The sequence below is a fragment of the Thunnus thynnus genome, chromosome 2 (assembly GCF_963924715.1).
Source record: "Thunnus thynnus chromosome 2, fThuThy2.1, whole genome shotgun sequence".
In the NCBI taxonomy this organism is placed as follows: Eukaryota; Metazoa; Chordata; class Actinopteri; order Scombriformes; family Scombridae; genus Thunnus; species Thunnus thynnus.
Window position 1 is genome coordinate 19732372 of NC_089518.1, and position 24931 is coordinate 19757302.

General features: G+C 40.8%; 1 protein-coding gene across 1 annotated transcript in view; it reads left to right on the forward strand.

The window, feature by feature from the left end:
* ssbp2a (single stranded DNA binding protein 2a) overlaps window positions 1–24931 on the forward strand; it is a 54168-nt gene that overhangs the window by 7619 nt on the left and 21618 nt on the right. The window contains exons 2-4 of the mRNA XM_067608302.1: window positions 16525–16597; window positions 20659–20720; window positions 21071–21155. Of these exons, the coding sequence (XP_067464403.1) occupies window positions 16525–16597; window positions 20659–20720; window positions 21071–21155 (220 nt within the window). The remainder of the gene's footprint in view (window positions 1–16524; window positions 16598–20658; window positions 20721–21070; window positions 21156–24931) is intronic.

Consider the following 24931-nt stretch of genomic DNA (forward strand, 5'->3'; position numbering starts at 1 on the left):
TTTCTAATTCCCATTTCTGCTTCCTGTCATGTTATCTTGAAGCCATCTGTAGAATTGGGCTATCAGGTTCTTTTTTTATCATTCCCTCCATAGTCAACATGAAAATCTTTTCTAAATTAGATGCTAGTTTACATATCTGCTCCCAATCTGCATGTGTCTGTAAGTGTTGTCACACTTGACGAAATCTAAAAAATCCATCCCTGACAGACCAAATTCTGTCTGAAGTTGTTTGTATGAAGGTAGGAATTCTGGAATAGCTGCTATTTTTAATGCTCTGGATATAGAATTAAAAAGGTTTAGTTGTTTTCTAATAACCAACCAAGTTTTCATTGTGAATTTAATCCATGCTGCGAATGTTTTAATCCTCACAGTGTTTTAGATTAGCATCAATCTTGGATAACAAGAAAATCAGAAGAAAAACGGGACTCTGACATGTTTTCTTTTTTCTTCCGGGTATACAGAGCTGTCTTCAAACAAAAAATGATGATGACAGTTTGACAAGGCTCTGATAGAAAACACTTTTTAACCTGCTGAACACAGAGAGGCTGTTAAAAGTCTCTCTTATCCCTGCTGCCAGAGATGTAACTTGCCACAGAACTGCTATCAAAGCAGCGGCCTCTTATTGAGCTGTGTTAGGGGGGGGGGGGGGGGGGGAGACAGCCTCTGATCGACACAGGCAGAGAAAGGGGTGACGTGTCAATCAACAGACAGGACCCTGTAGAAGGCACCCTCACAGGACGCCTTGGGGTCCTCGGGAAGGATCGATGTGACAAAGGACCTCCGTCGGCATCAGATAGCATGTGGGGAAAGAAGGGGAACAGAGGAGGAGAGGGCACAGCATCCTGAAAGTCTTTTATCACTCCCTTCAAAAGACAGAGGATACGGATGAGTGAGTTTATCACCCGATGCTGGTCCCTTAGGACCCTATGGGTGTCCCCAAATTCCTCTGTTTTAATTAGAAATACACCATTTCATCATATCTTTCCCTCGCTTGTTCTTCTCTTCTCTCCTCTTCCTCCTTTTTTAAAATACATCTCATTGTCACTTGGAACCCGTTCCAGCTCTCTGCAAAAGTTACAGTTTATCAGGTTTATCTTTTGTGATTGAGATACTGACATTTGGGGAGGTAAGGATTTATATCAGTGTCCTGTCACGGTGAGACATGAAGCAGAGAGCAGAGGGGTATTTCATGGTATGCTTTGTTGACCATGACAGGAAACTACAGTCCATGCTGTCAGGCTTTGTTCATGATGTTAGTGGTAGCACTTGGGGTTTTGTCAGGAAGTTTTTATTGCCCCTGGTGACACCAAATATGCATTGCTCTAAACCACAGCACGGTAGGGACGCTCTCCGTCAAAACGCTTCCTGTAACCTGAGCTCCAGCCAAAAGTAAATGCTGTCAGTGGAAACCACACTTACAGTCTGCACGCTCAGGCTTACTTCCTGTATCTTTCAGGTTTGTGATTTGCAGTCCAACATTTTTAGTTTATTGGAAATAATAATTTAGCATCTTTATTTATTTAAGTTAAGATACCAGCAATTGGTCATCCTTTTTCCATGTTTGTATCGATGCATGTCTGCCATGCCACACTGGCTTTTTATTGGATGACAACACGCTCTTGTGCTCACCAGTGTAGCTTGACATGCATTACCATTGTTAGTGCCACAGTGTAACTGCGGATGCTGCTGTGCCTCCCCTGCCTGCCGAGTATAGTGGAGGTTGGTCGGAGGCCTCTCTGCTGCTGATATTCCTCCATCATTGATATGCAAGCTGCATTGCACAGGCGCTAGCGCAAGGTTAAGCATGCGTGACGGCCAGGCTTAGGAACTGCTTCTCTCTCTCTCTCTCTCTCTCTCTCTCTATCTATCTCTCTCTCTCTCTCTCTCTCCTGCACACACACACACATATTTTCGTACTGATTTCTCTGCAGTTCTATATCTTGCACTCAATTGTCCCATGTCTGTTTTGTAAAGTTAAGCCATAGTTCTTCAGTTTAATTCTTTATAAATGTACCATCCTTACATGACCGCATATAGGGACTCTGTCCACTGATCCCAGTATAGTCCATGATGACATTTTCTCCCCTCTGAATACAAGGCAGTATATCCTCTCGCTTGGGATTTAAATCACAGACACAGAGTTCTTGACTTTTTAAGGTCCAGTTAATGCTATTTCACAACCACAGAGAAGCAGGAAAGATAAATGAGTGACACAGTGGTGCAGAGCAGGACAACAATAGGACTGTTTTCCAGGATAGTTCCAGTGTTAAAGGTGAACAAACTGGAAATAAGTAGGTGTGCGTTTTTTCACGTTGTTAAATGGTATTATTCATTTACAGGCATCTCACTGCATGTTTTACAGCTAATTCATACAACCTTATGTTGCATGTATTTCTCTGAATGGTTAGTAATTTATTTATACTTCCTCCAGAGCCTCTGTGCAGGCCTTAATAGCCTCACATTCTTCCCTAAATTGCTCTAGATTGCCTTCATCTGTATCAGTTTTTTTATCTCATCTTGCAGCTTTGTTGTTCAAAAGAATAGAGGCCTATTAGAGCCTTGTAGAAAGGAATTCTAATCCTAAGATTAGAGCAGTGCAGTCCTCCCAGTCGTCTCCTTCTCCCTCTGGTTTCGTTGGAGTTGCTGCTGATTGTGGAATGTTGCATTGTGTGAGCTGAACAATGATGGTGTGCCGCTGGATGGGCTGCGGAGCTGGCAGGAGAGGAGAGCGTCCCAGGCCATCACATTCCAAGTCCTGCAGTCTACAACCGGGAGGGCCAGGCTCAGTTAGCAAGGAAACACTTAAGCGTCAATGAGTTTGTGTGACTGTGTAAACGAGATTGTAAGTGAGCGTAAAAGACAGACAGATGGTAATTAAAACAACTCAGCGATTGTCCAATCAAAGAACAAAATAACAGTCTGATCAGACATTTTTCTTTATCATACTTACAATATTAGGACTGACTAGCTCTACACTGCAACACAAGAACAATGCTGCTTCTTTTCTTTTACATGAGCCATCAACTGGTGACACATGTAGCTTTAACTTCAGTCTTTTAGTATTATGTATTTGGCAATTAAGTACAAATTTAAGACCTCTCCTTTACGGGGTTCTCATTTCAATTCGAATCAGCTTATGTCAGCCAGAGACTGAGCTTTCAACTAACTCAAGGAGTTAACGTTAGCTTAATGAGCTAGCTAGCTATTTTTCAGCTGGCAAAGTCAACAGTTGCCAGCTACAAATGAGTAGTCCCCTTATTTCTACATGTATCTGACATCAAAGACTCATTGTCAAAAAAATTACAAAGAATTTCATGTGATAAATCTGCCAGTATTATCATTGTAAACTGCATAATGTGCTGTGCAAGAACAGAAAGCTTGACAGGCGTAGCAGTGGTAACTAAATTGGGGCTGGGCTTATTGTAGCTAATGGACTATTTATGTGTATGTTTTTCTAGTGGTCACACCAGTTTATTAGGCACACTTAGCTAAACCCAAAGCAGTCTAATACAACAGCCCTTCATTAAATCATATCTTCATTAAAGTTGCAAAGTTCACTTTTCATTGTTTTGGAGAGGCGTTGCTTCAATTCACTTTTGTGATTATAGTTTGTGGTGCTGTTTAATTTGGAAACATTAGTTACTTGACCTAAGATTGGCAACTGATAATTGATTGATTAAGTTATTTATGAAGCAACAATGTCAAACTTTTCATGGTTCGAGCCTTTCAAATGTGAGGATTTGCTGCCTTTCTCTATAGTAAATTGAGTATCTTTGGGTTTTAGACTGTTGGGTCAGACATCACCATGGGCTCTTTCAAATCATGATGGGTGTTTTTACTGTATATGTTTTACTGTATAGACTAAGAGAGTCAGTTAATAATAAAAGATAATAGATAGATAATAGATAATAAAAGATAATGAAAAATACTGAGAGGTGTTACTAATATTTGGTCTGTTTACTCATCTTCTAACAGCTTGCAGTGTTTTGGGTATGTTGTATACACAGGAATTTTTTTTACAACTCCTCAGTGTAGCCTGTGCACATTCATTAACCTCCCCTCTTCCTGAGAAGCTATACAAACAGACTTTAAAATAATACAGTAATTAACCTTGTATGATCACTAAATGTTGTCATCAAACTCCAAGTTATTTCTGTAAACATCAGTTTAATATTCTTGGCATTATGGCTGTGTTGCATTCAAGATTTACTGTAATAGCTTGTAGAGAAAGTTGAACAAGGAAAACACTCCTAAAAATCATTGGTGTTCTTTCATCTGTGAAATTAAACAAACTCCCCACGAGAGGTGACTCAATCTAAACAAATCAAACCCAATGAAATGGAACTCAAATTAAGAAAGTGATGGATTTGCCTCTGCTTTTATTTGATTTATCCACTTTACATGTTCTGCAAACAAATTTCAGCTGTAGAAAAAATCTTACTGGCTGAAACCTGTGTGTAAATGACAGATATAAAGGACACGACTGGATTTTGGTCAATTAGTCTGTTGGTAAATAGTGAGCTTACCTATCACGCTCTCTCACCATTTCTCTCTGTTTCTCTCTCTCTCTCTCTCTCTCTCTGATAAGCTGGCATTTCCTGTTATCTCAGCCTTGGGCATTGTTGTCTGCTCTGTGAGACAGTAGAGTCTCTGCACTGCTGACGGAACAAGAACTGTTTCACTTTGTCTGATTGTGCCTGTATCAGGCGAGGGGATGCTTCCTTTTTTATTGTATTGTCTGTTCAAGTCTTAATTGCAACTGCACTAATTTGCTGTTTTTCAAGATCCGAGTGGGAGTGGGAGTGTTTCCTGCCAGCCAGTCAGTATTGTCTGGTACACACCACCCACTGAACTCAAAGCCAGTATTTTTTACTGATACACAAAAACAATATATAATGATGAATGTATCAGTATAATTATGCCATAACTCAAGTTTTATATGACTGCAGTCATTCCACTGACATGGAGCAGGAGTCTGAACTATAAAAAGTACACTTCATGCAATCAATCTTGCCAAAGTATCCAATGAACCGAGCTGAACAAAGAAATGTTTAAACCCAAAGCAGATTAGTAAATACAGTATCAGTCAAAAGTTTGGACACACTTTCTCATTCAAGTGAATGGGAAGTTGTATCCAAACTGACAGACTGGTACTGTACATGTAGTGAAGTCAAACCAATACCTGCTTCTTCTCCTCCAACACTTATTTCAATACCTAAACTCTGCAGACATGGAGTATCAAACCAATGTAAATGGTGATTTCTTTTTCTTTCTTTTTTTTCATATCCCGATTGCTCCTCTACACTTACATACACACACACACACACACAATGAAATCCTGTACAACAGACTTCCCTACACCTTCCCTTATACACACATCCTATATCGTAAGTACTAACATTTGATTTTTTCTTTGCTGCAGTTGCAGTTGTACGTCCTCAATGCATGTTTTCTCTTGTCGTGCAAATCCTGTCATATCATTCAGTGTATTACGTTGTGTCTCATTATGTGTCACCTGTTTTTTCTGATCTGACTACAAAACAAAAAAACAAAACTACTCATCACTTTTTCATAATACGTGGAGATGATCAAACACCAATACTCTGTTTAGACTTGTGCACATTTTTATTATATTGTCCTGGAGGCTTTATCAAATTTATTTGGAAAAATTTTATATTGACTGACAAAGAAAATGTGTTTTATATGGCTCGATCTGGCTGATATTCAGCCAATATATAAAGGTCAACATCCCTTTACTGAAAGTTCACATGTTTAATCATGTGACACTGAACTTCTCTGCTCATTTAAAATTTCTCTGGAGCACTTCTGTCATCAATTAAAGCAAAATACTCTTTCTTGTCTATATTGTGCTATACAGTCTAATTTGCAGTTGAAGTTATGTAACAAAACTGCCTCCGCAAATATGTTCTGGTTCAATTAGAGAATGTGGTTTCACATTATTAAACATTTAGTTTACTCTCTGTTCTTTCGGTTAGACTTTCTTTTCTATCTGTCTACTATTTCTCATGCCCAGCATATGATAACCAGGTTTGGGTGTAGCCTCCTGGAGACACTGTGTGCTGGCTTTACAACACAGGGTGGAGGTTTGCAACTACAGTTGAACTTGTGGTCACAGTATCTTGATAAGTTGGTTGTTATCGCTCTCTGTCCTGTTCACGATGTAGCTTGGTTTACTACAGAATCTGAGCTGACATTAGCTGTCTCTTCCTCCACTCTATCTCTTTGTCGCTCAAAACAACATATTCTGAATCAGCCCATTGCGACATACATTGTAGTTGACAGTTGATCAACAGAAATCCAGTAGCAGTTTGATGCATTTGATGATAACAGTTCCCAAGCTGATCATAATTTAGATACCTTTCAGGTTTTCAACCACAGGTCAAAATAATATGAAATAAGACATTTTAAGAGCAGTTTTTGGCTCTGGTAGGCATTTGCCATTATAAGACATTTTTATTGTCTAGAAATAACTAACCACATACATATCCTGATCAGTTTATAACTCAAACATTATGGATCTTTGTTGTTAAAATTGTTTTTTATCTTTCAAGTGGCTGTTTTATTGCATTTATTTTCATCTTAGGCATGTATTGGAAAGTCTTAAGGGTCAGGAGGGGGAGGAGAGGATTCTGGGATCTCTAGTTAATGAAAGGTAAACACAAGATCTACGTAGACTGAGGTGAGCCAAAGAACTCAGGACTCTTCCTCTCCTTCAGGATATGAGCTTCATTCTTTCGACTTATACTTTTACGCATGACATTTCACCTTTCTACTGGCGAATTCTTCTCTTTGCAGGAGAGAAAGTTTTCACTGAGAGCTACGTCTCTGTTTATAGCCACAGGTACAGTTATGTCTCTTTTTAAATATGCGAAGTATGATAAACAGTTAGCGTTTTAATCAGGTGATTGCAGGACATACAGCATAATTATTGTGCAGTTAACTCATGTGACAACCATCATCAGCCGCCAGTATAATGTCATAGAGATTTTATTTGTGTGGCTGATCAACCTCTCACACAGTTCTGAAGTCAGCCAACTCGGTTCACCTCAACCAGCGCAGGATACAGCGGTCTCTGCCAAGCCGGTGTTGGAGCATTCAGGCCTGTCACCCAGCCAAAGCTTCCACTAAGAGCTTTACTACGTGTTCTGGAAGTGAGAGGGATAAAGGCTACGACAAACATTTGCTCAGCAAAGCAGTGTGTGAGACCATCTCAGTGGAGACAAAACAGGGAACATGAGCAGATGAAACACAGTTTATTTGAGTACAAGTGTCTCTCCTCAGGCTGTTTCCATGCAGGATTATGACGCATGTTTTGTTAATCTTCAAAGCTGGAGTGAACTTTTTTTTTTACTGCTCCGCCCAACTCTCAACTACGCACCAAACCTGCAAGTGATGTCAATGCACAGGCCAGTCAGCGGCAGAGAGAATATATTTTATATGAATATCTCAATACAAGTGCTCTGCATTTAGCAGGAGCCATTAGAGAGACCCAAGGGGATACCTTGGAAGGATAATGGAGAGTATAGATTTAACTTGTGACCATCAGCAAAAATACCAATTAGAAATGCATCAGCGATCAGCCAGTGATACAGCCACAGCACACTGCCAGCTGGGGATTAATTGAAGGCATGTATTTGACTGAAATATGGCAAGAAGTTGAAGGACTCTAATGGAAGTCTTTGTGCAGTCTTGACATACTTAAATGATAAAGAATCTCAATGTCGATTCTTGTTTTTTTCTCCACGATGATATCAACTTTATTCCACATGTGGGGTTAAAATGTTTTGATGACCAATTAGTTTTTGAAAGGGGGGAAAAAGTGTCTCTTTTTTTTCTGACTGCAATTCTGTCTCCTGTTCTGGAAGTCGGGTTCAGTTCCACGTCTGCAAATCCAATGTTTATGTAGGGACGCGTCAGCCTTATACCAGCTCAGTCTCTCCCAGAGATCCTCCCTGATAAACGTGTGTGACAGCAGCAGGCATGTTCATAATGTTGTCCTTTTCAGTTTCGCTCACAGGCTGCAGCATCGCTCCTCTTCTGCTCCGTCCTGACCTCCCCTCGCTGCGCTTCTCAACTCCTTTCATTAATCATTTACTCTCTTCCCTCTCCGTACCCCCCCCCCCTCCACCTCTCTTCCTCTCCTCTCTCCTTGCTCTCTCGCTTTCTACCCTCTGGATCTCTTGTTGCTGCTTATCTTTATCTCGTTATCTCTCTCCATCACTACATCTTTATCTCTCTGTTGACTGGTAAATTACCTATCTTTGTCTTTTCCTCCATACTATCAGTGTGTATCGTGCTACTGCATGCCGTAATCTCCCTCTTTTCTGCCCTTTTTCTCTCTGCCTCTTTCAAGTTGTGTGTATGAGTTTTACTCTATGGATCCCTCCTCTATGTTTGTGTGTGTGTGTGTGTGTGTGTGTGCTTGCAAAAGAGTAGCTCAGACAAAGCAGCCACTGTATGCAGCTAACAGTGCTTTCAAACAATTAATCCACTCGCGCCTAGCTGCTCAAGTCCCCCGCACAGATTCATTAAAACTATACTTTTGCCTAATGAAAATGCATCAGGGATTAGTCCACTGGAACCTGATTTCCTGATTTGACCATGATCCTGTTGCTCTACCTTTCCCAGACAAGGTGTATGCATAAATAGTCCTGTTTTGAAGATGCTCTTCACTGGCATAATGGCTCCATAATCCCCATGGTTGTTTGGGCTCTTGGTTTTTTTTTTTTTCTCTCTGTTGTTTTCCTGAAGCCCTGCGTATAAGATGAATTATTCAGCATTGTAATGGGTCTATATTTGTCGTTGTTTATCTTGCCTCAGTGCCCCCGCCACCATCGTCGCTGCCCCACCACCATCCCTCTCCTAGCTTTTCACTTGTCTGTCTGTCTGTCTGGCAAGCGGAGCCACTCCACCCGCCGAGGATGCTCCACTTTAATGAATGAAGTGAAGTCATTTAGCAAGGCTCTTAATGGCACATAAAGCCCCGCTGCTAGGCTTGATTAATCAGGGAAAGTGTTTGGCTGTCACACACAGGGCTGTCCTCAGCAGGGGCAGGAGCTTGATCGCTGCTCTCTCTTTTATGGTGGGGTCCCTCTCTATTCTCGCCGGAGTTGTCAGGAGACCGAGCAGCCGACGCTCTTCTCATCCACAGGTGGCGCCTGTTGATGGTGAGCTTTCAGGAGGCTTGATTGGAGAGTGAGAGCCCGCTCAGCTTAGCTGTAGACTGGGTGTGACGATGATGATGATAATGATGATGATCTTGCCTCTGTGCCAAAGACAGGTGTTTGTGATTTGTGTCGCTCTTGTGGCCTGCATCTCTTTAGCGAGGTGTGATATCATAAGAGGACAGTGCAGTCAGCAAACAAGGATATACACAAAAAGGAGTAGACCACCGTAAACAGCATGACTTTACTACTGTGTACTGGAAGAATGCCTTTCTCATCATGCGATTATAATACAGGGGGAGGACAACATAACAGAAACACCTTAGAATACACTAAAATAACCCAGTAGAGTACATGCATATACAGTATCTTAAGCCGAAAGCAACCATCTGACCTTTTTGTTGCCTTTAAAACTCACTTATTATATGATAAATGACTTTTATGAAAACCAATACAAGTCACTAATTGGTATTCAGTTTAATATGGTTCAGTTATGCGCCGGGTGGCTGCCTTTGTACTTGTGGTTACTGCTGTCACTGCCTGAATTGCATCAGGCAGTGATGTAATTCCATATATGCCATAAAATTATGTAACATGGCAAAGAGAAAAGTCTCAAAATGTATGACAACTTGTGCCAAACAAACTGCATCAGTATGGACGCACAACACTCACCAGCGCTCGACTCAATGACACATAAGCGGATATTTGATCAACAACAAAATACAGGCACAACATAGAAATTGGTCCAGTAACTAAACATTATGAGCTTTACCAAACCGGTGTTTACTGCAGGTTTCATTTATCGTTAGGTGTTACTGTTATTTCATCCATGGGAAATCTGGAGGAGTCATTTCATTTCTCCTTCTTGCTTTATTATTCTCTAAAGTGTAGCATTTGCTTGAAAGCAAAGTGCTTCAAAGACACTTTAACTCTCAGTAGATACTTCACAGTGTCTCTTTTACTAACATTATTCTTTGCTGTGAACACACACAGCAGAGATTTAAGGTGGTAATTTAGTCTTTTGTAGTAGGTAAGCATATCCAGGAGATAATTACAGTATTTCAACTTCCTGACTGTGACTTAGTTCAATCTAGGATTATTTTTCCATTGTTATTACTTCTCACAAAGAACTCATTGAAATTCATTTATAAAAATATAATGAAATTCATTGCATACTCCAAGGCATAGAATGCCTATGTGTCTTTCATTCTGTCCTTTCTGTATGTTATGTTTTGTGCACAGCATGCAGTCATTTGCTTTTTCTCTTGAGCATGATAGGAATCTAGTCTAGTTTAGCCTGGCTGTTTTCTTTGAGGGGTTTTGTGTTAATTTGCAGAAGGAGGTCACAGCAGGGTGCTTGGCTAACCGAGACACTGCTCAGTGAGAATCCTCAACATTAGAATATGAAAGTTTACAGATCTCGCGGGTATTCATCTTGGGGCTCATCCGCTAGCACACATCACCTCCATCCTCCCCTCCTGCCTTTTTTTTTTCTGACTCTCTAATCCCCCTTCTTCACTCTCCTCTCTTCATCAGAACCTTTCATCTCTCTCTGCTATGCTCCTGTCACCCCATCACTCTCTTTCTCTCATTTTCTCTCTCTTTCTGTAATTTTCCATGTTGGAAATGAAGAGGGGAGTATCAGTCAGTCTCTGGCTGTTTGTTTGTTCTTATTTTTCCATCTTTCATTTTTCTGTCATGTTATACCACAGAAATCACTTGTAAAATTTTATGAAACCAGGAGAACATCTACAGGAAATCTGTGTATGACATGCTCTACTGTACAACCGTATGCAACCTGTATTTAAACATTTAATATGAGATACCACAGGTACAAAAAAACCACTACACAGATTATTTTTCTCTATTTTTCTCTCTTTTACACACATTCACTCTTTTTCTCACTCTTAATTTTTTAGACAATTTAGGTAGTTGGTACAGAGTGAAGAAGCTAGGTTAGATGATAGATGTCTAAGTGCAACATACGTCACGGAAAGCTGAGGGAGGCTTTGTAACAATATTTCATGATTATCTTGCCACTGCATTGTTGGGTTTAAGATATTCTCACAACATCCTCATTTCAATTGTTTTTCTCCAGTCATGTTTTACAGACAGCACTGGTCTGATTTTTAAGGAACCTTCCCACATTTGATCAGTTATACTGATCGTTTGCAAAGCAGGTAAAGTCAAAGTCATATCTTTAGCACCAGAAGTTGAAGTTGCACTCATCAGCAGATGCAGCAGAAAGCAGTTTTTTTGTGCAAAAGCTTTAAAAACTCACTATGTGCTACCTGCTCTGCACCAAACAGCAACCAGACAAAGTTAGCAACTGGCTGGTGAACGTAGTGGAACATTTAGCAGCTAAAATGCCAGATATTTCCCTCAGGAGTTGATGGTGGAAAAACATAACTAAAAGGAGGGTAAATGCTGGATTTGCATTCATCAGGTGGTGAGAAACACAACTCTCACAAATTAATCTTAAATTTCATCGCCGTCTGCCCCGACGTGCGCACTGTTTGCTTACAAGTTTGCCATATCAACATCTATATGGTGAGAATATATCAGTGGTGTGTTTACACCTCCTTTCACTGCCTCTACGTGGCTAAAAAATAAACTAGTGCAGAGTCAGGTAAGTTGCCATCATTAAACTGCACACATGGCACTCTTCCAGCTGTACAGTTTACAGTCTGTAATCATTACAAACCAAGCACCAAAAGGGACAAGACAGCATTTTGTGACCACATTGCTCTCTGACTGCTGCTCAGGAGACAGTTCGTATTCATCACTTCCTGTGGGGTAGAGACAGTTTCCTGTCACTTCCCACATTACAAAGCCAGAATTTAATTTGGGCAAAGAAGGCACATTTAAAGCATCCCACTCAGAGGGGATGAGACACTATGCTGTCTAAACTGCAGCTCTACTTTGTCGTTAGGCAGACAAGACAGTGTCTTTACAGGAAAAAATATCACCAGGTGCAGTTGTAATAGAAAAAAATGTGCAGAAGAGAAATTGAGACTAGCACCAGTTTTACCAGTAATGTAGTTTAAGCGAAGGTCTTGCTGTTTTATTGTAATTGTTAGAGATCTGCCAAAGAGGTGACTGTACATCACTGGTAGGGAAGACTGGTAATTCTGGTAAGAATTCACATGTATTACTTCTCTTTTTACATACTTAATATTTAATTTGATTTCCTGGTCAAGTAAGTGTTATTAGGCTATGTCAGCATATCAGTAAGTCTTGTAAACATGTCAATTAACATGCCAATTCAGATCACAAGTATCATCACTTTTCCATTTAATCTTTAACAAGGGTGAAATAATCTGGAGCTAATCTATAACAGGCAAATCCAATCACTGAAGCCATTGTGTGTTGTGATTTGAAGCTCTGCCAGACTTTGATCGCCGTGGCATTAAATTGATTAGCAGTGATCTACTGGTCTCTCCTAAATGCTGATCCTGGCAAACAGGTTCATGTCTCTGCCCCTAAACTCTGCTCTGTGCTCTCCTCTCTCTATGGCTCAGTAACAAGGCAACACAGAAGATGTTCACTGTTTCCGCCTGCTGCCTTCATTAGGCTGAGCTTGGTCTCTGACTGTTCAAGCTCACTGACTGTCTGCTCTTCTGCAGATTTACAGCAGCAGCCAGGATGGGGGGGGGGGGGGGTCGACTCCAAATATGAATTTAATTAAATGTGTCTCTCAGAAGACAAAACCACTTCAATTTGAAGGAGAAAAGGGTCAGGTGTGGATCTTAAGGTTGCCCTCTTTGGCCCACCTTCTCCACTTGTACTCACTCACCACCACAACACACATTTTATGCACACACACACACACACACACACACACACACACACACAGAGTTTTAGCAAATAATGAGCGGAAGAAAAGTGGGAGGCTCCTGATCTCTTCAATCATCCTGGTTGCAGTTGTGACTCATGGAAAGTGGTTCTTATTTACACCACAAATTACCAGGGTAGACAGGTATGAATTAAAAAAAAAAAAGAAAAAGTCTTCAATTTTTGGTGTGTGTCCGACAGCAAGGGCAAACAACAAAAGAGCTTTAATGTGAACGGACTAATGTGGAGTCAGAACCCATTATAAATGCATTGGCTGCCTCACTTTGAGCAGTTTTACCTCATATTCTAATGCAAAGATGATTTAGAGTGACAGTTTATTTAATGACAAGAGAGTCATTGTAAGGCTCTCACTTTATTGTGTCAAATTTGGAGGATTCTTAACCTTGAACAGTCACCTGTCCTCTAATCCTCGAACCTTATCTCCGCTCAGTGTTTTGACTCTGTCTGTCAGTCGAGTTCCACATAGTTGGGTGCTTTTTTATCAGCGGGAGGCTTGGCTGAACAAGTGGTAACTGAACAATGAGGGAGGTTTAGTGTTTTCAAAGCCTTTCACTTGTCTTTGAGAAAATTAGTAGTTTTGAGTTAAAGTTCAATAGATATTGAATGCTAACAAAGTGCCTTCATCTGCCGCTTTGCTGTCTGCTTATCAGTCCTATTTCAACTTTGCCTACTGGTGTGTGTTAAATAAAAAAGAGATGGGACGGATAGAGTCAGACAGAGAGAGAGAGAGAGAGAGAGAGGAGTGGTTTGCGCCTGATTTAAATGTGTATTTTTGCAAGCGTCAGTGCATTTAAATCGTTGTACCGAAGAACTGGAGCAGTGAATGAATTAAGACCTCAGTATTTTCTTCCTTGCTTTTTTGCTCTCCTTTAATCTCTTATCCAAAACTTGCATTAGCCTACTTACCTCTGATACCCTCTAATGTTTCTCTTTCTTACACCGAATCACCTCTCTCCCCACCGCTGCCCTCATCCTTCCACTTTTCCTCAGTTTCCTCTTTTTCTTCGACCTTTGTCTACATCAGGGCCAACGGTCATATCTTCGAGGTCTTGTTAAATCAAACCTTTCAGTCTTCCTGAAAGGCAGCTATGAAGCAAGGTCGGGTTTTTGTGTGTTAATAGATAGCTGACTGGATACAGGTCACTGCATGCCGAGGAGCTTGCATTTCTTTATTTATTCCCACTGATACATTGAATTCATTCATGCAGCATCATTGTCACCACTGTAAATGTATTTGTTGCAGATATATGAGATCTTTCAGTATTAATAAATAGTTCTATGCCGAAGCTGTCATAGCTGACATGAGGGTTCACAGGGGAGAGTGACAGATTTAGACAGGTTGGCTGGAAAACAATGCAAAACAGTGACAGAGCAAGTTTGTTCCTAGAAGTGTTCAGAGCTGTACAGTGCCTTGGAAAAAAAGAAAAAAGAAAAAAAACGGGCACATCTTTTATTCATGTTCAGTTGTCGAGGTGTCAGGAGTTTTGTCAAGCCTCTCATTGTTCCGTTAACCTTGTCCCTGTGAAACGTTCTGTCTTTATCTCTTTGGTTAAACATTACAGCCAGGCCACAGAGGAAAAGGAGAGAGTAAAGGATGGAAAGAGGGATGGAAGGATAGAGCAGAGGAGCTTCCCTTCATCCATTCATCATTAAACAAACATGGCCTCTCACCAAAAAACAAGTGCAGAACAAGGCAATGCGAGCGAGGTGGAAAAGAGGAGGAAGAGGGGTGACTGAGGATGAAAGTGATGAAGAAGAGAGATGGAAACGGGGGAGGGCGAGGAGACAGAGTGTACCTGTGTGCAGAGCAGCAAGGTGTGCAGTCCATCATCTTCAGACAGGCAGACAGGGCTGTCTGGGGAGTTTATTTTTACCTCGATATAAGAGGAGTCTGGATCGGCTACAGCAGGCTGGTAGCACCTTTTGGTAGGGGTTCTAGGACAGCTGCTGTCCCGGTGTGACGTCTTTCACGCCTGCCGATATTCACCCAGACACATGTACACACAAACACACATGGTCACAGCGAGCTCTGGGTCAAAGCTTGTGCTGTGTCATGTTCACAACTGTGTCTCTGCTCTACAATCACTTGTATTTTGTTTCAGTGTATAGCTGGAAGAATTAGTTGATTAGTCAATTAGCTGAGAATGCATTTCTGCAACTATTTTTCAAGCAAAAAATGCATTCGCTGCATGGTTCCAACATTTCAAATGTAAGAATTTTAATGTTTTACTTTTTCATATATGATAGTAAACTGTATCTTTTGGTTTTGGACAAAACAAGTAATATCAGTATGTCACCGTCCCTGTAACTTGTCCTAAAAGTCATTTGTTTCAAAAAGAAGTGAAAAATATCTGCCAGTGCAATGAGAATATCTCTACTTTTTCCCCAGAAATTTAAGTTAAATTTTTCTTTATTCTAGAGTAGCAACCTGACACTGAAATAAGATGATTTCTATTGGATACAGTTCATAATTGTAACTGTTCAATACCTCAAAGAATTTATTTGTTGGGTACCTTACAAATCACACGAATCAGCCTCCAACTTGGTTAATATTGATTTTAGGGGAAATGTGAGGATCAAGCATGAATTTACTTCCTCCTACTTAGATTCACAACAAACAGCTCATTATTCATAGCCGTGTACAGTTACTATACGTCTTTCCATCGGACACTTCACCAAATGTTTAGAGCATTGTTAGGAGTCTGATCTGCTAATCTCCTGTGGATCAATCTTTATCTTGTATTTATAGACCCAATAGATCATCACCAAGCAACCCCCCCCCCCCCGCTTCAAAGTTGCTGTTAGTACCAGCACTCACACTGGGAGGAGAATTGATTAACAAATCAAGCCTGTAATTAATTCTCATTGTGATCAAAGCCATGGGAGGAAGTCTAGAGAGCCTGAAGCACTGGGGTGAGGTGTTTTACAGTGCGGCCCCACCAAGCGTTCTCTTATCACTGTGTTGTTTGTTCTTCAAACAGGTGGATTTTAGATTTGACAATAACGTTGGGCCAATTTCGAATGTCTTGAAAGGTTGCCCTGCTTGTTGTTTGGCACCTAGGAGATGATTAGTGCTCCTAAGCTGGTGTGTGTCTTTCTGTTCTCATGAGATCGGGCTTTGACGCCTTCACGCATCACTGCACATTGCATCCTGGAGCTGCCTGGCAATTCATATCCAAGCATAGGTTCCTATATCCTTAATTTTAAAGAAGATTGGAGGAAATTTGCTGTTATGTATGGATTTATCTTAAGTTTGAAGAAAGATTTGATGAGAAAGATTTTCTTAGGTTCTTTTTATTGCTTATTTTTGTATCTGCTATTAAAACCAAAGCTGTTTTCATCTCTCCCATTAACTGTCCCTCGCTCAGATTACATCGGTCGCCTCACACCTTAATATCAATTGTTTTTTGTGAAAGTAACAAAGCTGTCCATCTGGAACTTTGAGAAACAAACTGACCCATTTCTTTTCTTTGTTTATGTGCAGGTTAGCTCTGTATGTGTATGAGTATCTGCTGCATGTAGGAGCACAGAAGTCAGCACAGACCTTTCTCTCAGAGGTAAGTCACAAGGATGGTTTGCGTGTTTGTGCGTGTCTCAGAGAGTATTGCCCATGTATGTATGTGTCCACTCTAAAGGGTGATCTGACCCTCATACTGTGTGTTCAGTAAGAGTATAGCAGCTAATTGAATTAGCCTGGCCTAATAGTGCTGAGCCAACAGGTCGGTAGCAGCAGACCAGCTTTTTAACATCAGTGTTGCATTTAGTGAGACTGGAGGGTTACTATGCTCAGCCTGGAGCTGACGTCTTTGACTGACATCATTCTCTGATCTGCTCAGCAGCTCCGTCCCTGTCGATCACTTCCCATCTCAGTCCCGTCCTTTCTGATTCCTCTGCTTTCTCTCTTTCTCTCCCTCTGTGATGTTTCCACTCTCTTCTTGATCTATCTCTCCACTACTCTTCCTGAGATGCGAGCTCGCCCTCGCTGTAATTCTGCCGAGGTAAAAAGGTGATGGGGTGAAAATGAGGTCAGTTGAATCTGGTGCTTCCCTGTAAATGACGGTAAATTACAACGTTGAAGACAGGGGCTTGAGGCTTGTTGTACATCGGCCAAAGGAAGAGGAGAACAAAGAGAGGGGGATGGAAAAGGTTACATCATCAGCTGGCACCAATTCTCATCACTCTGACTTAGTGTGTGTTTGCGCACATGCGCATACCTTTCTTCTCTCTCTCTCTCTCTCTCACTCTCTCTGACACCCTTTCCTCCCTGCCATATCGCTTGCTCTCTCTTCCGCAGATGTGGGAGATGAAAAGGATAGGCGGTGTCTTATTCAAGTGTGGGAACGCATTAGCCAAGAGCGCAACAAGTATAAACACAGCCGCTTATATACAGTACACATTCACACATATGCACGCACACAACACACACACACACACGGGGTAAACATTACGCCATAATGTAGCTCTTGCAGGAATAGTGGGGTGGAGCAAAACATAGCTTTAAAAGCCTGTTATCCAGTTTTTATCATCCACATCTGTTTACACTGCATCCCCCGCCTCAGGAAACAAGAGCCCAGAAAGACGAGTCAACATCCAGAGCCAAATACCTAAATCTAAATACAAAACCACAAACAGACAGTTCCACAGCACGGGCATAAGAAACCATACAACCATGTTAAACTAAACAGATTGCTCAAACAGTACTAAATCATGATAATCATCATTTTTGCAGTCACTGCATTTCTAAACAATGTTATAAAGTGTTGTAATAATAAAAATAAATGTGAATACACATTGACCGAGAATTTATGAGGAGAAAAAGCAAGACAGCAAGAATAAAAAAGTAATGCGAATAATTAATTTGAAGTTTTTTCTTATGGATAGAAAGGAAAACTTTGAAGGGCAGGGCTTTCCTAAAACACAGTCCTCAGCGCAGTGCAACTTACATCTGCCAGTAATCATGCTAAAGGCATCTCACTGCAGCATGGTGAAGGTAAATGAATGAACCTCCCGGGAGTGCAAACCACAAGAAGACAGGATATGTGGGCACAGTCAATGCTATTTTCTTCTACGCTTTCCAGATGAAGCGGGAATAAAAGAGCGCACTAAAAAGTGTCCTGACCTGAACTGTCTGAAATCGTGTTGGGGCTGAGCTACAGCCAATTAAATGTGAGAAATGGGGGATGTCATGCCCATCCTGCATCTTTTGTACCATTCAAGCAATTATGAGGGAGTAAATCCTTCTTTGTCATGGTGCATATGGAAATTTATGGCTGCATGTGGGATAAACAAGGACTGAAAGCATGTGGGATAAACAAAGAAAAGCAGTTCCTGACCCCCCCCAGAAAAACTTCAAAGCAAGGCATTCCTTGTAAAAGTCACTGCGTCTCATCTGCAGCTGAGGTCAGGACAGTCTGATTGAAAGTGCAGTGATTCAGCTTTTCCTGTTATTTTAGTCCTTGTTCACACTGCTATTAGAACAGGTGGGACAGTAGTCATATTTTTCTAGCCATATGAAACCTTTCAATGAAGGAAATTAAGAAGATGAACATGAGATCATTTATAAAGTCAGAGAGAGAGAGTGATGTAAGTCTGTTTATGGAGAGGAGAGGCAGACTAAATAATAACGTCATAGTCTGATAGGAGTCTGACTGCTGCCCACAGCTGCTGTTAAGACTGTTAGTGTATGTGTGTGTGTGTGTGTGTGTGTGCTTGTGTGTGTGTGCACGCGCCCATCAGCGGATATTGAGTGCAAACATAAATCAGGCCTACCAAGTACAGTGCGTGATGTCAGCACCATGTTAGTCACTGACCTTGACTGGTGTGTTAAAGCATATTCTTCAACCAAAATGAGGTTTCCTTTCCGAACTGACTGTTCGCTAAACCTCCCCTCCCCCGTACAGCGATTGTACAATCACAGCTTAGCAACCGTAACTAGGTATAACAGGTCTGTCAAGTTTTTCACATTTTGAAGCAGTGTGCATACATTTTTTTATTTTTCCACAAGCAAAAGCACTAGAGTAAAAATGTAAGGAATAGTGTGGAACAGTATGTTTGTCTGCTCTAACTTAAGCTGCAAACATTAGCTTGTAAAAGAAACTAACTTACTAACGACACATGCAGTATTTCCCTATTCTTGATGAGTGAAGAGCATTTGTGGCTGACATAGCGTTACATTTGCCAAAGACATCAGTACCCCTCATCCTTTTCTCTTGTAATGTTAAAATTAAAAAAACTATTGTTTGAAAATACAAGCAAGTTTGTAAGCTAAGAAATGCTAATAACTTACTAGGGCTAACTAGCTCTAAACTGCAATACAAGAACAAAGCTAGCTCTTTATTTTCATGTCTTTTGCATGGATCATAAACTGGTGAGAATGCTAACTTTTTGCTTGGCAAATGCTGCGTTTGCTTCACTCTTTTAGAATTTAATGTATTATGTGCATGAGGTGCATATTTAAGACCCCTTTAAAATTCTCATTTTGAAACGAATCAGCTAGAAACCTTAAAAAGTCACCTAGAGATAGCATTATCAACTCAGGCAGCAAACAGAACTCATGCAACTCATGCAACAGAAAAACTGACACCAGCTAGAAGTGAGAAGCCTTTTTTTTTTTTTTTTTACCTTTCTCTGAAATCAAGAGCCCATTGTTTCAGAAATAATTAAAAGAAATGCAAGTGTTAAATCTACTGTTATTGGCTTAGTGAATGGCCAGTTAAGCTTGCTGCTTCCAACAATTTTTGTAACTTTCCAAAACTTTCCAAAACTGGAAATTGGCTGGGTGAGAGCAGGCGAGAACATAGGTGAGATTTATTACTTAAGCTTTTTTCTTTCTTTACACAATTATTTCTGTCAGTTGTCATATGTAGAAATCAGTGCAGCACCATGAATGGGTTTGAGGAAACACCGTTCACCAGTATGCACAGTTTTCCCATTTGAATGAGCATCACATCTCTTTCATCACGTATTCATGTGTGGCTGTTCAGAACAGCTACAACCACGTCATACAAACTAATTCTTTTGAGCGTACCCCAGCCTATCCTTTCTGTTAGGAAGGAAACAAGGAATGATTGAATGAAAGAAAGACAGAAAGGAAAGGAAGGAAGAAATACTGTAAGGGAAAAAACTGGAGGAAAGGAAGACATAATACAGGATAGAAGGCAGTTATAAAAAAGGACAGAAAGAAGGAAAATGTTAATGAAACACTAGAGGGAGAAGGACAGATAATGTGGGAGAGGAGCAGGCTAAAGGGTGTGGAGGTTGTACAAAGGTTTGATTGGGCTCCTCAGGCTGGTACATGTCTCTGATCTCAGACTCTGTACATCTCATGACTCAAAAAATACACACACACACGCACACTTTCAGGTACTTGTGTGAATAGACGGGCTTTCAGACCCACACAGATTTATCCACTTTCAGTATGAATCCGTGGCATGAGGATCATAATATAATTACATAATGGCATGTGTGTAAGAATTCCCTTGCACCCTCTCCGACCTTGTAAAGTAGATCATTCACATGTCGGGCTTGTTTTTATACTTCATATGTTTCTAAAGCATCTCTCTCTCTCTCTCTCACTCGCTCTCCCTCTCCCTCTCTCTCTCTCTCTCTCCGTGTCCAGATCCGATGGGAGAAGAACATCACATTAGGAGAACCTCCGGGGTTCCTCCACTCATGGTGGTGGTGAGTGTTTTCTCTGTAATGATTGAAACTATGTTATTTTTCTTCATTCCATCATTGACATTACTGAATAAAACCATCATTTATCCTGCCTTCACCTCCTCCTGATTTCATCTGTCTTCATCTCATTAACAGTCCCTAAAAGCTCTTCTATAAGGTTGCTTTCTGCAAATCATAACCCTGCACTTGAGCTTGTCTATTCCCATCTAATGAAGAAAACAGAATTATATTTATTGCCTTGATGTTGTATTACCCCGACTCTAAAATTGTCTATTATTTTCATCTGTCGGGTTCAGATGCTTCTTCTTTTCACATCATTCTTCTCTGACTGACTGCTGATCTGTGTGTTGTAGTGTTTTCTGGGACCTGTACTGTGCTGCTCCAGAGAGAAGAGACACATGTGAACACTCCAGCGAGGCCAAGGCCTTCCATGACTACGTGAGTCAGCACTGATGTAGCTTTCCCTTTTCCTCTTTCCGGCACAACAGCACTCTCCGATTATGCAGAAATCTATGCAGGAAGATGTAGTATTACATGGAATGGACCGAAAGTATTATGAAATAAAACAATATAGCGATGGAGTAATACACTTTTAAAACTCACTTTATGAGGTTTTTGCAGGTCACTTTTTTATTTTAGCTGTTGCTTTGGTCTGAATGAGAAGACAGATGATAACATAACTGGCTCTGCCTATTTTTATCTTGATTGACAGACAAAGACTTTGTGATGAAAAGTGGTGTTATGAAGTATAAGTCATCAGGGAAAAGTGTGTTGTGACAAAAAAATAGATTTTGGGTCTCCATGAGGCCAGTTCAGATCAAAGACTGAGGAGATTTTGTCACCTCACTCCCATGTCTCCATTTTCTACTTCCCTTTGGTTTGTTTACTTTGAAACATTAGATCAGGGGTGTCAAACTCAATTTCATCCCGGGCCACATCAGCATTATGTTTGCCCTCAAAGGGCCAGTTGTAAATGTAAGACTATATAAATGTATCTACTTGTTATCATATTACGTAATTGCATCTGTATTTGATTATTATTGGTTTTAGTGATAACTTAATAACTAATAACTAGCTCTGAAAGCAGAATTCTAGGAAAAATAATGGCAAGCACACATTCAAGTGTACAACTGTTATACATTAAAAAAAAACTGAAATACTCAAAGTAGAGTACTGGTAAGTAATAATGAGAAACAGGCAGGTTTGGTTTCATGGTGGCATTTGTGTTCCAACTCTTAATTATGGCCACTGTTTGATTGCAATGCAAGCACAATGGTGTCATACTTCCCTCAGGCAAAATGAACAAGTATTTCCCAGTCCAATCATCCTTAAATGCATGATATTTTTGTTTTTGTATTGGCTGGTTCTGAACAAGACATTTGATTTTATCAACCGGAGCTCCCACATGCCTCAACAACCTTGCTAACTGTGGTGACTAGTGGCAGTTGAATGATGACAGCTGAGATGATGTCATAGCGATTTGTCTTTGAAAGACGGTGCGGGTCAGGTTGCGGTTAAATTTTGTTTCCAGTTCAGATTAAATTGTTATTTACCCGGATCCGGACCAGAGCCCACCTATTAAGTATGTTTGATATAAATGTTCTCACAGATTTTAGACTCCAAATCAAATTCAGTTTAGAGCTGGTAATTCCTGAACACCTGAGATGATTACCACACTTTTATACACGTACATACCAACACATGTTGTGCAAATTATACTCTGAAAGCTCTTGCGGGCCACATAAAATGTGGTGCTGGGCTGGATTCTCGGGCCTTGAGTTTGACACGTGTACTAGATCATGTAAAGAGCAATAATGATGATGGCAATGTCAACGAGTGGCTCACTGGTGCTGTTTTGTGATAAAGATAGTATGTCTAAAAGTCCAAAAAAAACCATTTAGGCCATAAAGTAGAAACTGTGGATTTACCAACCTTTCTCACTTCTATTTCCAGAGCAATATACTTAACACTGTCACCACATGGCTGCAACTTTTCTTTACAACCATCTAAATGATTTATCTTCTCATTAATCTTTGATCTGAAACCGGGTTTAATTGCTTATTGTGATGTTCAAAGTTTGTAATGAAGGAATATAGAGAATATACTGCTTGATGTTTGTAGTATCTGCAACTGATACAGTACTCGATCAGGGCACAGCAGCCCACACACACACACACACACACACACACGTCGGCCTCAATTATTGTGAGCACATTACTGCTGAAAAGCAGACCGGGCAGGCAGACAGTGGCCTGTGTGGTGGAAACATTGTTTATTGCTGTGTTTTGTCAGTGTGGCTCCACTTCACTGCTGTAATTCCCGCACATCAAGGCATGAGTTGATTCAGTCATGCACCAGACAGTAACCGGAATACAGTGAGCGCTGCCAATACTCTTGAAGTTTTAGATTAACTGGTGACTAAGAGAAAGGAAGTGCAGCTCCCCTCGCAGGAAGTTTGGAGGTGGAGGAGGAAGGGGGTTGGTGGGTCTTCTCGCTCCTGCTTTATGTTGTTGTTTTCCCTCTGTAGCCCGAAGTCTGACTCATCAGATTTATTGGTACTGTGGTTTATTGAGATGTATTGTTGGAAGTGCACAGGTCAGGGGTTTCTGCCTACCCCAGCAGGTTTGTCCTGCCTATCGCACCATCCCTTCTCTTCTCTCTCCCTCTTTGTGGTTCTATCCCTCTTTCCTTTACGCTTGCAATCCTGCAGAACTCGTGGGGGCTCTCTGCTCTTTTATCTTCTTGCAGTAGGTGTGTGCGCTTGTGTATGTGTGTGTGTGTGTGTGTGTGTGTGTGCACGCGCAGGTGATGCTGCTGATGCTTGCGATGATGATCAGGGTGATGAATAGGCACTCTGAGGACGAGGCAGCTATGCGATGATGTCATCCTGGCTCAGAGGAAGGGAGCTGGAGGGCAGCCCGACCTCAGGCCTGGGAGATAGACAGAGACGAGAGGAGAGAGCTGCAGAAAAAAACAAGGGAACATGGATCGGAGAAAAGATAGATGGAAAGAGTGTGAGGGAGTCAAAACAAGGGGCAAAAAGACAAAGACAGACAGCTCTTTCTCATTTATTGATCTCGAAGGCTTCTCAATATCAAAAATCACAAGAAAAACACATTTACAGTAATTAAATCTAATTGTGCTCCGGTTGGAAACAGCAGTGTCTTGTTGTTTCTTCTTACCAGAAGAATCAATTCAATTCAGAAATGATTCAGAATCTATCTTAACGTCATTAGCAAAAGCCACCAGCAACATCGTATTCTTACATTTCCTGCAGGGATGTAATCAGAGAATTATAATTAGACCAATTGTAATTAGACCAAGGTCACTTTCAATCAACTGCTCCAATGCTGCGCTGCTTCTCAGATCCAATCAGAGGTACTACCCACGTATCTGCCGCTCAATTAAAACAAAATGAGGGGACAACTGCGGTGGACGTCGCTGGAAAAAGTACTGCACCTTAATTTGATGCCGGTGTCTCCTTTTCAGTCTCCTGACTTTGAGACTGATGGAGATTTTAATCAGACATTTTGATGGTAATTATTTTCAGATAGCTAATTACTGAGTGAAGTCCTAATTACTCTGCTGCAACTCTGTTCTTTTAAATGGAGGCTGAAGACTTTTCTGTTTGCCGCTGCCTCTTATTAAATCAAATTTGAGGCTTTTGATTAATATCTTACTCTGCGCTGTAACGTCTTATTCTATTTTAGCTTATTTTTATTTTCTATTTAACTCTTTTTAATTGTATTTAAATGTCTTTTCATACCGCCTTATGCCGCTTTTACATTTTGTCTCCATGCCTTTTATGTTTTATGTAAAGCACCTTGCTTTGCCTAATTAATACTGGGGAGATGTAGGAGCTCATTCACATCATCTTTGTGTCCCTTTCTTTTGATAATCGATGGGATTGTGACAAGGCTTTTGACTTGATTTGCACGATTACACCAGTTTGACTGTAGATAAAGTCGGCTTTGAGTAAACCTGGTTTAAAGCAACAGCAGCATTTTGGTTCTGTCTGTTTACACGGAGAGCATCATGACGTTGTGCATCTGGTCGCTCACTGTATATGTGGATCATATCACTAGATTTCGGTGTCTGAGGATGATGCGTAGGACATTAATACAATGATCGAATGTTAAAAGGGAAAATAAGACTGATGAACAAAGTGAAGAGAGATGCGATGTTATTGATTTCTATCCTCGGACAAGCTTTTC